This window comes from Oncorhynchus mykiss, chromosome 9, assembly GCF_013265735.2.
Source record: "Oncorhynchus mykiss isolate Arlee chromosome 9, USDA_OmykA_1.1, whole genome shotgun sequence".
NCBI lineage: Eukaryota > Metazoa > Chordata > Actinopteri > Salmoniformes > Salmonidae > Oncorhynchus > Oncorhynchus mykiss.
The window spans coordinates 7,577,150-7,592,149 of NC_048573.1; the positions used below are offsets into that span (position 1 = coordinate 7,577,150).

The window sequence follows — 15,000 nt, forward strand, 5'->3', positions numbered from 1 at the left end:
ATCCTCTGCATTAGGGGGTAACTCTAATGATCTTAGCCTCTGCATTAGGGGGTAACTCTAATGATCGTATCCTCTGCATTAGGGGGTAACTCTAATGAACGTAGCCTCTGCATTAGGGGGTAACTCTAATGAACGTAGCCTCTGCATTAGGGGGTAACTCTAATGAACGTAGCCTCTGCATTAGGGGGTAACTCTAATGATCTTATCCTCTGCATTAGGGGGTAACTCTAATGATCTTATCCTCTGCATTAGGGGGTAACTCTAATGATCTTATCCTCTTCATTAGGGGGTAACTCTAATGATCTTATCCTCTGCATTAGGGGGTAACTCTAATGATCTTATCCTCTGCATTAGGGGGTAACTCTAATGATCTTATCCTCTGCATTAGGGGGTAACTCTAATGATCTTATCCTCTGCAGCAGAGGTAACTCTGGGTCTTCCTTTCCTGTGGCGGTCCTCATGAGAGCCAGTTTCATCACAGCACTTGATGGTTTTTGCGACTGACATTTTCCAGATTGACTGACCTTCATGTCTTAAAGTGATGATGGACTTTCGTTTCTCTTTGCTTATTTGAGCTGTCCTTGCCATAATATGGACTTGGTATTTTACCAAATAGAGCTATCTGCTGTATACCACCCCTACCTTCTCACAACACAACTGATTGGCTCAAACGCATTAAGAAGGAAATACATTACACAAATTAACTTTTAACAATGCACACCTGTTAATTGAAATGCATTCCAGGTGACTACCTCATGAAGCTGGTTGAGAGAACGCCAATCGTGTACAAAGCTGTCATCAAGACAAAGGGTGGCTACATTGAAGAATTTCAAAAGCATATATTTTAATTTGTTTAACATTTTTTTGGTTACTACATGATTCCATATGTGTTATTTCGTAGTTTTGATGTCTTCAATATTATTCTACAATGTAGTCAATTGTAAAAATACCGAAACACCCTGGAATGAGTTTTTTGACTGGTACTGCACAGTGCACAATGTGCACAGTGCATTCGGGAAAGTATTCAAACCCCTTCACCTTTTTCCACGTTTTGTTACGTTACAGCATTATTCTACAATTTATAAAATAAATGTTTTCCCCATCAATCTACACACAATACCCCATAATGACATCACAATACCCCACAATGACATCACAATACCCCATAATGACATCACAATACCCCATAAAAACAAAGCGAAAACATGTTTTGTAAATGTTTGCAAGTGTATAAAAAATGTAAATGTATTAAATGTAAGTGTATAAAACATGTATTTATTCCTGTATTATTTTTTCCTTTACTATTTATTCCCTTACTATTTATTCCCTTACTATTTATTCCCTTACTATTTATTCCCTTACTATTTATTCCCTTACTATTTATTCCTTTACAATGTATTACTTATTTTCTTATTCCTTTACTATTTATTCCCTTACTATTTATTCCCTTACTAGTTATTCCCTTACTATTTATTCCTTTACAATTCATTACTTATTTTCTTATTCCTTTACTATTTATTCCCTTACTATTTATTCCCTTACTATTTATTCCCTTACTATTTATTCCCTTACTATTTATTCCCTTACTATTTATTCCTTTACAATTTATTACTTATTTTCTTATTCCTTTACTATTTATTCCCTTACTATTTATTCCCTTACTATTTATTCCCTTACTATTTATTCCCTTACTATTTATTCCCTTACTATTTATTCCCTTACTATTTATTCCTTTACAATTTATTCCTTTACAATTTATTACTTATTTTATTTATTCCTTTACTATTTATTCCCTTACTATTTATTCCCTTACTATTTATTCCCTTACTATTTATTCCTTTACAATTTATTACTTATTTTCTTATTCCTTTACTATTTATTCCCTTACTATTTATTCCCTTACTATTTATTCCCTTACTATTTATTCCCTTACTATTTATTCCCTTACTATTTATTCCCTTACTATTTATTCCTTTACAATTTATTACTTATTTTCTTATTCCTTTACTATTTATTCCCTTACTATTTATTCCCTTACTATTTATTCCCTTACTATTTATTCCCTTACTATTTATTCCTTTACTATTTATTCCTTTACTATTTATTACTTATTTTCTTATTCCCTTACTATTAATTCCCTTACTATTAATTCCCTTACTATTTATTCCTTTACAATTTATTCCTTGACTATTTATTCCTTTACTATTTATTACTTATTTTCTTATTCCCTTACTATTTATTCCCTTACTATTTATTCCTTTACAATTTATTACTTATTTTCTTATTCCTTTACTATTTATTCCCTTACTATTTATTCCCTTACTATTTATTCCCTTACTATTTATTCCCTTACTATTTATTCCTTTACTATTTATTCCTTTACTATTTATTACTTATTTTCTTATTCCCTTACTATTTATTCCCTTACTATTAATTCCCTTACTATTTATTCCTTTACTATTTATTCCCTTACTATTAATTCCCTTACTATTTATTCCTTTACTATTTATTCCCTTACTATTAATTCCCTTACTATTTATTCCCTTACTATTTATTCCCTTACTATTTATTCCTTTACAATTTATTACCTATTTTCTTATTCCCTTACTATTAATTCCCTTACTATTAATTCCCTTACTATTTATTCCTTTACAATTTATTACTTATTTTCTTATTCCCTTACTATTTATTCCATTACTATTAATTCCCTTACTATTTATTCCTTTACTATTTATTGCTTATTTTCTTATTCCTTTACTATTAATTATTTTACTATTTTTCTATACTATTTGTTCCATTACTATTTACTACTTATTTTTTATTACTTTAATATTTATTAATGTACTATTTATTAATATACTGGGATACCTTTACTATTGATTCCTTTACTATTTATTATTTACTATTTATTATTTACTATTTATTCCTTTACTATTGATTCCTTTACTATTTATTATTTACTATTTATTATTTACTATTTATTACTTTACTATTTATTATTTACTATTTATTATTTACTATGTATTATTTACTATTTATTATTTACTATTTATTCCTTTACTATAGATTATTTTACCATTTATTATTTATTATTTACTATTTATTACTTTACTATTTATTCCTTTACTATTTATTATTTACTATTTATTACTTTAGTATTTATTACTTTAGTATTTACTACTTTAATATTTATTACTTTAGTATTTATCACTTTAGTATTTATTACTTTAGTATTTATCACTTTAGTATTTATTACTTTAGTATGTATCACTTCAGTATTTATTACTTTAGTATTTATTACTTTAGTATTTATTACTTTAGTATTTATCACTTTAGTATTTATCACTTTAGTATTTATTACTTTAGTATTTATCACTTTAGTATTTATCACTTTAGTATTTATCACTTTAGTATTTATCACTTCAGTATTTATTACTTTAGTATGTATCACTTCAGTATTTATCACTTTAGTATTTATTACTTTAGTATTTACTACTTTAATATTTATTACTTTAGTATTTATCACTTTAGTATTTATTACTTTAGTATTTATCACTTTAGTATTTATTCCTTTAGTATGTATCACTTCAGTATTTATTACTTTAGTATTTATTACTTTAGTATTTATCACTTTAGTATTTATCACTTTAGTATTTATTACTTTAGTATTTATCACTTTAGTATTTATCACTTTAGTATTTATCACTTTAGTATTTATCACTTCAGTATTTATTACTTTAGTATGTATCACTTCAGTATTTATCACTTCAGTATTTATTACTTTAGTATTTATTACTTTAGTATTTATCACTTTAGTATTTATTACTTTAGTATTTATCACTTTAGTATTTATTACTTTAGTATGTATCACTTTAGTATTTATCACTTTAGTATTTATCACTTCAGTATTTATTACTTTAGTATTTATCACTTTAGTATTTATCACTTTAGTATTTATTACTTTAGTATTTATTACTTTAGTATTTATCACTTCAGTATTTATTACTTTAGTATTTATCACTTCAGTATTTATCACTTCAGTATTTATTACTTTAGTATTTATTACTTCAGTATTTATTACTTTAGTATTTATTACTTTAGTATTTATTACTTTAGTATTTATCACTTTAGTATTTATTACTTTATTATGTATCACTTCAGTATTTATTACTTTAGTATTTATTACTTTAGTATTTATCACTTTAGTATTTATTACTTTAGTATGTATCACTTTAGTATTTATCACGTTAGTATTTATCACTTCAGTATTTATTACTTTAGTATTTATCACTTTAGTATTTATTACTTTAGTATTTATCACTTTAGTATTTATCACTTTAGTATTTATTACTTTAGTATTTATCACTTTAGTATTTATCACTTTAGTATTTATCACTTTAGTATTTATCACTTCAGTATTTATTACTTTAGTATGTATCACTTCAGTATTTATCACTTCAGTATTTATTACTTTAGTATTTATTACTTTAGTATTTATCACTTTAGTATTTATTACTTTAGTATTTATCACTTTAGTATTTATTACTTTAGTATGTATCACTTTAGTATTTATCACTTTAGTATTTATCACTTCAGTATTTATTACTTTAGTATTTATCACTTTAGTATTTATTACTTTAGTATTTATTACTTTAGTATTTACCACTTCAGTATTTATTACTTTAGTATTTATCACTTCAGTATTTATCACTTCAGTATTTATTACTTTAGTATTTATTACTTCAGTATTTATTACTTTAGTATTTATTACTTTAGTATTTATCACTTTAGTATTTATTACTTTAGTATGTATCACTTCAGTATTTATCACTTCAGTATTTATTACTTTAGTATTTATTACTTTAGTATTTATCACTTTAGTATTTATTACTTTAGTATGTATCACTTTAGTATTTATCACTTTAGTATTTATAACTTCAGTATTTATTACTTTAGTATTTATCGCTTTAGTATTTATTACTTTAGTATTTATCACTTCAGTATTTATTACTTTAGTATTTATTACTTTAGTATTTATTACTTTAGTATTTATTACTTTAGTATTTATTACTTCAGTATTTATTACTTTAGTATTTATTACTTTAATATTTATTACTTTAGTATTTATTACTTTAGTATTTATTACTTTAGTATTTATTACTTTAGTATTTATTACTTCAGTATTTATTACTTTAGTATTTATTACTTTAGTATTTATTACTTTAGTATTTATTACTTTAATATTTATTACTTTAGTATTTATTACTTTAATATTTATTACTTTAATATTTATTACTTTAGTATTTATTACTTTAGTATTTATTACTTTAGTATGTATCACTTTAGTATTTATCACTTTAGTATTTATCACTTTAGTATTTATTACTTTAGTATTTATTACTTTAGTATTTATTACTTTAGTATTTATTACTTTAGTATTTATTACTTTAGTATTTATTACTTCAGTATTTATTACTTTAGTATTTATTACTTTAGTATTTATTACTTTAGTATTTATTACTTTAATATTTATTACTTTAGTATTTATTACTTTAATATTTATTACTTTAATATTTATCACTTTAGTATTTATCACTTTAGTATTTATTACTTTAGTATTTATTACTTTAGTATTTATTACTTCAGTATTTATCACTTTAGTATTTATCACTTTAGTATTTATTACTTTAGTATTTATTACTTTAGTATTTATTACTTTAGTATTTATTACTTTAGTATTTATGCTTTTACTATTTTATTACTTATTTTTTATTACATTAGTATTTATTACTTCACTATTTATTAATTTACTATTTATAACTTATTTTTTAGGACTTTACTTTTTGTAAAAGCTCAGTTTCCAAGTCTCTTAGTATTGTGTTTGAAGGCGGTGTTGTTAATAAAGTTGTGTTGTGTTTGAAGGTGGTGTTGTTAATAAAGTTGTATTGTGTTTGAAGGCGGTGTTGTTAATAAAGTTGTGTTGTGTTTGAAGGCGGTGTTGTTAATAAAGTTATGTTGTGTTTGAAGGCGGTGTTGTTAATAAAGTTGTGTTGTGTTTTGTAGGTGGTGGAGATTGCCCCCGCGGCCGACCTGGACCCTCATCTAAGAGACCGACTGACTTCTGACTCTGTCAAACTGGCCAAACAGGTAGGGACACACAGAAACAGAGACAGAAACAGACAGAGAAACAGACAGACACACACACACACACACACACACACACACACACACACACACACACACACACACACACACACACACACACACACACACACACACACACACACACACACACACTCACAAGCACTCTGCCTGCCTACTGATGATTGACTTGACTGCTCTGATGAATCCATCCATAAGTCTGTGAGCGTTTACTCTGCCTGCCTACTAATGATTTGACTTGACTGCTCTGATGAATCCATCCATAAGTCTGTGAGCGTTTACTCTGCCTGCCTACTAATGATTTGACTTGACTGCTCTGATGAATCCATCCATAAGTCTGTGAGCGTCTACTCTACCTGCCTACTAATGATTGACCTGGCAGCTCTCATGAATCCATCCCTTTCATCTGGCTGTTCAGAAATTAATAATAGATATCTCTCCCTATCAAGATCACTGAGGCATCATCCTCGTTTGCGTGTGTGTGTGTGTGTGTGTGAGAGAGAGAGAGAGAGAGAGAGAGAGAGAGAGAGAGAGAGAGAGAGAGAAAGAAACCAACATAGGGCTGATTTGTTCCATAAACACTAAAACATGGCGTCTTCACATCCCAATGATCGTCATGGATGTGGAAAAATAAAAGCAGTGGAAATATCCTTGTCCAATCGCTATCAATGAAAACATAAAATAGATTACAGGGTTGAAGGGAACAGAGGAGAGGTGGGGTGGGAGATGTTGTAGAGGATGAGAGGAATCAATAGTTGAGCCAGTGAGGGAACGAGGGAGAAAGGATAGAGATGATGGGTTTGATGCCCGATGAGGATGAGGATGCCCGATGAGGATCTGTGATTTGTGATTGAAGGATGTAGAACAAAAAGTAAGAACATTGTAGAATAATAGTGAAGACATCAACACTATGATATAACATATATGGAATCATGTAGTAACATAAACATGTGTGGAGAGACGAGAGGAGAGGAAGATAGGAGATGAGTAAGGAAGGTAAGGAGACCCCAGAGTCCTGAATGGAATGGAGGGATACAGGTTAAAGGAGGAGATGAGGTAGAAGAGGAGAGAGCTCTTAAGTGTCCTGAATGAAAAATGTGATGGTAGGATGGAAAGATGAAGGGGAGAGGAGGAGACGAGGTGTAGAAGCCCCCAGAGAGATGAAATTACAGAGAAAGAGAGGGAGAGATGGAATGAGAGAGAGGGAGAGAGAGAGATGGAATGAGAGAGAGAGGGAGAGAGAGAGAGAGAGATGGAATGAGAGAGAGGGAGAGAGAGAGATGGAATGAGAGAGAGAGAGATGGAATGAGAAAGAGGGAGAGAGAGAGAGATGGAATGAGAGAGAGGGAGAGAGAGAGAGAGAGAGAGAGAGAGAGAGAGAGAGAGAGAGAGAGAGAGAGAGAGAGAGAGAGAGAGAGAGAGAGAGAGAGAGAGATGCAATGAGAGAGAGGGAGAGAGAGAGCGAGAGAGAGATGGAATGAGAGAGAGGGAGAGAGAGAGAGAGAGATGGAATGAGAGAGAGGGAGAGAGAGAGAGAGAGATGGAATGAGAGAGAGGGAGAGAGAGAGAGAGAGAGAGAGAAAGATATGGAATGAGAGGGAGAGAGAGAGAGAGAGAGATGGAATGAGAGAGAGGGAGAGGGAGAGAGAGATGGAATGAGAGAGAGGGAGAGAGAGAGATGGAATGAGAGAGAGAGGGGAAACAGAGAAGGGGAGAGAGAGAGAGGGGAAACAGAGAGAGAGAGAGAATAGAGATATCTACTGGGTGAAATTCCACAGTGTGCCATCACAGCAGCAAGATTTGTGACCTGTTGCCACAAGAAAAGGTCGACCAGTAAAGAACAATCACCATTGTAAATACAACCCATATTTATGCTTATTTATTTTCCCTTGTGTACCCTTAACCATTTGTACATTGTTACAACACTGTATAATATGACATTTGTAATGTCTTTATTGTTTTGAAACTTCTGTATGTGTAATGTTTACTGTTAATTTTTATTGTTTATTTCACTTTTGTATATTATCCTCCTCACTTGCTTTGGCAATGTTAACACATGTTTCCCATGCCAATAAAGCCCCTTGAATTTGAAAATTGATTAGATAGATAGATAGATAGATAGAGAGAGAGAGAGAGAGAGAGAGAGAGAGAGAGAGAGAGAGAGAGAGAGAAATATATATAAAACAATGGAGTTAGCTGAGATGTGGAGTGATGAAAGGAGAGAGGAAACAATTGGATGGAAGAGAGAGAGAGAGAGAGAGAGAACAGACATTTTGTTGACATTTTAGCTGTGGGCTGTGTCTCATATCGTACCCTTTCACCCTTCACCCTTTCACCCTACATTACATTAAAGTAGTGAACAGGGTACCACTAGGGATGGAGAGTATATCCTTTTTTTTCTCATCATTCCAGAGTAATTTGTGAGATAGTTCAACCTGTCATGTCAGAGTGAGAAATGCTGTTGTTATCCCCTAGGCAGATTACTGCAGGTGTTTGTTTGTGTGTGACAGTGTGTGTGTGTGTGTGTGTGTGTGAGTCTGTTTGGTGTGTGTGTGTGTGTGGTGAGTGAGTGAGTTTGTGTCTGTCTCATGATGCATTCTGCTGTTGTTTGATAAGTGAAGCCTAAGTACCTTAGAGAGAGAGAGAGACGGTAAAATAATGAGAGAGGGAGAGCGAGATGGAGTGATATTGAGAGATGGAGAGAGAGAGATGGAGAGATATTGAGAGAGGGAGAGAGAGATGGAGAGATATTGAGAGATGGAGAGAGAGAGAGATGGTAAAATATTGAGAGAGGGAGAGCGAGATGGAGTGATATTGAGAGAGGGAGAGAGAGAGAGATTGAGTGATATTGAGAGAGGGAGAGAGAGAGATGGAGAGATATTGAGAGATGGGGAGATGGAGAGATATTGAGAGAGGGAGAGAGAGATGGAGAGATATTGAGAGATGAGAGAGAGAGATGGTGAAATATTGAGAGAGGGAGAGAGAGATGGAGAGATATTGAGAGATGGAGAGAGAAATATTGAGAGATGGAGAGATATTGAGAGAGGGAGAGAGAGATGGAGATATATTGAGAGAGGGAGAGAGAGATGAAGAGATATTGAGAGATGGAGTGAGAGAGAAATATTGAGAGATGGAGAGAGAGACATATTGAGAGATGACAGATTTGAGGGATGGAGAGAGAGAGAGAGAGAGAGAGAATCAATGAAAGGGAGAGAAGAAAGAGGGAGATTATTTTTTATTTTGAGAGATTATATCAGGCGGTTGAGTATTTCTTTGTATGTTAGGGCTGTGACGGATACATAGAGGGAGCATGTTCTCCCCTACACACACACACACACACACACACACACACACACACACACACACACACACACACACACACACACACACACACACACACACACACACACACACACACACTGTCACACACTGTCACACACACACACACACACACACACACACACACACACACACACGACAACCCACTACTTCCATTGAGATATCAATTGCAATCAAGAATTTCTTGTTTTTTTTCCACAGAAGTGAACAGCATGGATGCTGCCATTAGTAATAGGCTGTCAATCAAATAACTACTTTAATAAGACAGGCCTGTCAGCTTGTTTGTGTGTCAGCTTGTTTGTGTGTGAGGAATTAGTCCCATTTTCAATCACCATGTAGGAAGGGCAACTGACGGCCTGCCGGAACTCAGTCTCGGTCTCGATCTAAAAATGTTTTGCTGACATGGCTAATAACAACAATAACAATAACAATAACAACAGAAAAGTTGCACAACCAAAATTTCTAAAATGCGTTTTGTATTATCTTCTTATGGCTGCAGGGGCAGTATTGAGTAGCTTGGATGAATATGGTGCCCAGAGGTGCCCAGAGTAAACCGCCTGCTACTCAGTCCCAGTTGCTAACATGTGCTTATATGAGTTCTGTTATACTCACAGACATCATTCAAACAGTTTTAGAAACTTCAGAGTGTTTTCTATCCAAATCTACTAATTATATGGCTGAGTAGCAGGCAGCTTAAATTTGGGCACGCTTTTCATCCACAATTCAACAATACTGCCCCCAAAGAAGTTCAACGTATTTATTTTCCTTCTCTCCACTGACCCTGTCGTTCTCTGCAAACATCAAAGCAGTGACCCTCCAGGCTCTACAACATCCATAGAGTAGGACCCTACCTCACACAGGAAGTGACCCTACCTCACACAGGAAGTGATCTCTACCTCACACAGGAAGTGACCCTACCTCACACAGGAAGTGACTCTACCTCACACAGGAAGTGACTCTACCTCACACAGGAAGTGACCCTATCTCACACAGGAAGTGACTCTACCTCACACAGGAAGTGACCCTACCTCACGCAGGAAGTGATCTCTACCTCACGCAGGAAGTGACCCTACCTCACGCAGGAAGTGATCTCTACCTCACACAGGAAGTGACCCTAACTCACGCAGGAAGTGACCCTACCTCACACAGGAAGTGACCCTACCTCACGCAGGATGTGACCCTACCTCACACAGGAAGTGACCCTACCTCACACAGGAAGTGACCCTACCTCACGCAGGAAGTGACCTTACCTCACACAGGAAGTGACCCTACCTCACGCAGGAAGTGACCTTACCTCACACAGGAAGTGACACTACCTCACACAGGAAGCGGCCCTACCTCACACAGGAAGCGGCGCAGGTCCTAATCCTGGCTCTTATCCTCTCCCATCTGGACTACTGCAACTCGCTGTACCTACGGAGCAGCAAGAGGAACTGCCCCTCCCTACCTTCAGGCCATGCTCAAACCCTACACCCCAACCCGAGCACTCCGTTCTGTCACTTATGGTCTCTTGGCCCTACGGAAGGGCAGCTCCTGCTCAGCCCAGTCCAAAAATAAAAAATAAATGGCCAAAAATAAATGACTACAATCTACATGTTAATATTAGTTTATTTTTTGCAAGGATGCACTCCTGGTGTTTGTGTGTATGTGAGGTCACAAACTTGAAATATAGAGGTTACATATTTCTCTCTCTCTCTCTCTCTCTCTCTCTCTCTCTCTCTCTCTCTCTCTCTCTCTCTCTCTCTCTCTGTCTCTCTCTCACCCCTACCCCTCTCTCTCTCTCTTACACCTCTCTCTCTCACCTCTCTCTCTCGCGCTCTCTTGCTCTCTGTCTCTCTCTCTCTCTCTGGGGTCCGAGGTCTGGGGTCTGGGGTCCGCTCATCAACCAAGAATTCAAAAAATGGGACAAACACCAAATTGAGAGACTGCATGCAGAGTTCTGCACAAATGTAAACACCAAATAATGCATGCAGGGCAGAATTAGGCCGATCCCTGCTAATTATCAAAATCCAGGAAAGAGCCGTTAAATTCTACAACAACCTAAAAGGTAGCGATTCCCAAACCTTCCATAACAAAGCCATCACCTACAGAGTAATGAACCTGGAGAAGAGTCAACTAAGCAAGTTGGTCCTGGGGCTCTGTTCACAAACACACCCCACAGAGCCCCAGGACAGAAACCAAATTAGACCCAACCAAATTATGAGAAAACAAAAAGATAATCACTTGACACGTTGGAAAGAAAATTATTAACAAAAAAATTGAGCAAACTAGAATGCTCTTTGGCCCTGAACTGAGAGGACACAGTGGCAGAATACCTGACCACTGTGACTGACCCAAACTTAAGGAAAGCTTTGACTATGTACAGACTCAGTGAGCACAGTCTTGCTATTGAGAAAGGCCGCCGTAGGCAGACATGGCTTTCTTGAGAAGACAGGCTATGTGCTCACTGCCCACAAAATGAGGTGGAAACTGAGCTGCACTTCCTAACCTCCTGCCCAATGTATGACCATATTAGAGACACATATTTCCCTCAGATTACACAGACCCACAAAGAATTCCAAAACAAACCCAATTTTGATAAACTCCCATATCTACTGGGGGAAATACCACAGTGTTCCATCACAGCAGCAAGATTTGTGACCTGTTGCCACGAGAAAAGGGCAACCAGTGAAGAACAAACACCATTGTAAATACAACCCATATTTATGATTATTTATTTTCCCATTTGCACATTAAATATTTAAACATCGTTCCAACACTTTATATGTACGTAAAATGTACGTAAAGAGTGGATTATGGAATGTTAATTGTCATTGTTTTTTAAAAACGTTTGTTTATTATCTATTTCATGTGGTTTGGCAATGTTAACATATGTTTCCCATGTCAATAAAGCCCTTAAATTGACATTCAAATGAGAGACAGAAAGAAAGATATAGACAATTATATTACTCAGTACACAACAACACAGTACAATACGATCCACCCTCCAGCACCACATTCCAACTGTACATCCATCCTCTCCTCTCCAGAGATACATCGCATCCCCTCCTCCCCAGCGATACATCCATCCTCTCCTCTCCAGCGATACATCCATCCCCTCCTCCTCAGCGATACATCCATCCCCTCCTCTCCAGAGATACATCCATCCCCTCCTCTCCAGAGATACATCCATCCTCTCCTCTCCAGCGATACATCCATCCCCTCCTCCTCAGCGATACATCCATCCCCTCCTCTCCAGCGATACATCCATCCCCTCCTCTCCAGTCATACATCCATCCCCTCCTCTCCAGTCATACATCCATCCCCTCCTCTCCAGTCATACATCCATCCCCTCCTCTCCAGCGATACATCCATCCCCTCCTCTCCAGAGATACATCCATCCCCTCCTCTCCAGTCATACATCCATCCCCTCCTCTCCAGTCATACATCCATCCCCTCCTCTCCAGTCATACATCCATCCCCTCCTCTCCAGTCATACATCCATCCCATCCTCTCCAGCGATACATCCATCCCCTCCTCTCCAGTCATACATCCATCCCCTCCTCTCCAGCGATACATCCATCCCCTCCTCCTCAGCGATACAGCCATCCCCTCCTCTCCAGTCATACATCCATCCCCTCCTCTCCAGTCATACATCCATCCCCTCCTCCCCAGCAATACATCCATCCCCTCCTCTCCAGCGATACATCCATCCCCTCCTCTCCAGTCATACATCCATCCCCTCCTCTCCAGTCATACATCCATCCCCTCCTCTCCAGCGATACATCCATCCCCTCCTCTCCAGTCGTACATCCCATCCCCTTAAGCACAAATACCTGCTGAACCATCTACACACTGTTAATCATTTTACAAAACTAAAATTCAACCCTAAGGTGCACAGAGACCAGGTGCACAGAGACCAGGTGGTCAGAGACCAGGTGCACAGAGACCAGGTGCACAGAGACCAGGTGCACAGAGACCAGGTGGTCAGAGACCAGGTGCACAGAGACCAGGTGCACAGAGACCAGGTGGTCAGAGACCAGGTGCACAGAGACCAGGTGGTCAGAGACCAGGTGCACAGAGACCAGGTGCACAGAGACCAGGTGCACAGAGACCAGGTGGTCAGAGACCAGATGCACAGAGACCAGGTGCACAGAGACCAGGTGCACAGAGACCATCTCTTTGAATTATAACCAGGTCTATCCCTTCTCTGACCCAGTTGCTCCAACTTGGCTAAACAAAAAGTTTAACAAAACACATTTGTCCCTTTCGTACTTCATCAAACACCCAAACAGCATTATCCTCACACACAGAGAGTCCAACAGTAACAGCATTACCCTGCAATACACAGAGATTCCAACAGTAACAGCATTGCCCTGCAATACACAGAGTCCAATAATAACAGCATTACCCTGCAACACACAGAGTCCAACAGTAACAGCATTACCCTGCAATACACAGAGAGTGCAACAGTAACAATAACAGCATTATCCTCACACACAGAGAGTCCAACAGTAACAGCATTACCCTGCAATACACAGAGATTCCAACAGTAACAGCATTGCCCTGCAATACACAGAGTCCAATAGTAACAGCATTACCCTGCAACACACAGAGTCCAACAGTAACAGCATTACCCTGCAACACACAGAGAGTGCAACAGTAACAATAACAGCATTACCCTGCAACGCACAGGGAGTCCAACACTAACAGCATTACCCTGCAACACACAGAGAGTCCAACAGTAACAGCATTACCCTGCAATAGACAGAGTCCAACAGTAACAGCATTACCCTGCAATAGACAGAGTCCAACAGTAACAGCATTACCATGCAACACACAGAGAGTCCAACAGTAACAGCATTACCCTGCAACACACAGAGAGCCCAACAGTAACAGCATTATCCTCACAAACAGAGAGTCCAACAGTAGTATCATTATCCTCACACACAGAGAGTCCAACAGTAACAGCATTACCCTGCAACACACAGAGTCCAACAGTAACAGCATTACCCTTCAATACACAGAGAGTCCAACAGTAACAGCATTACCCTGCAGCACACAGAGTCCAACAGTAACAGCATTACCCTGCAATACAAAGAGATTCCAACAGTAACAGCATTACCCTGCAACACACAGAGAGTGCAACAGTAACAATAACCACATTACCCTGGGACACACAGAGAGTGCAACAGTAACAATAACAGCATTACCCTGCAACACACAGGGAGTCCAACAGCAACAGCATTATCCTGCAACACACAGAGTCCAACAGTAACAGCATTAACCTGTAACACACAGAGAGTCCAACAGTAACAGCATTATCCTGCAACACACAGGGAGTCCAACAGTAACAGCATTATCCTGCAACACACAGGGAGTCCAACAGTAACAGTAACAGCATTACCCTGCAATACACAGAGAGTCCAACAGTAACAGCATTACCCTGCAATAGACAGAGTCCAACAGTAACATCATTACCCTGCAACACACAGAGTCCAACAATAACAGCATTACCCT

At 36.7% G+C, this 15,000-nt stretch overlaps 1 protein-coding gene across 3 annotated transcripts in view; it reads left to right on the forward strand.

Moving 5' to 3' along the window:
• Positions 1 to 15,000, forward strand: part of LOC110518778 (pyruvate carboxylase, mitochondrial) — a 490,506-nt gene that overhangs the window by 60,261 nt on the left and 415,245 nt on the right. For all 3 annotated transcript variants that reach the window (XM_036987220.1, XM_036987221.1, XM_036987222.1), the window contains one exon: positions 6,064 to 6,147. In XM_036987220.1, the coding sequence (XP_036843115.1) occupies positions 6,064 to 6,147 (84 nt within the window). The remainder of the gene's footprint in view (positions 1 to 6,063; positions 6,148 to 15,000) is intronic.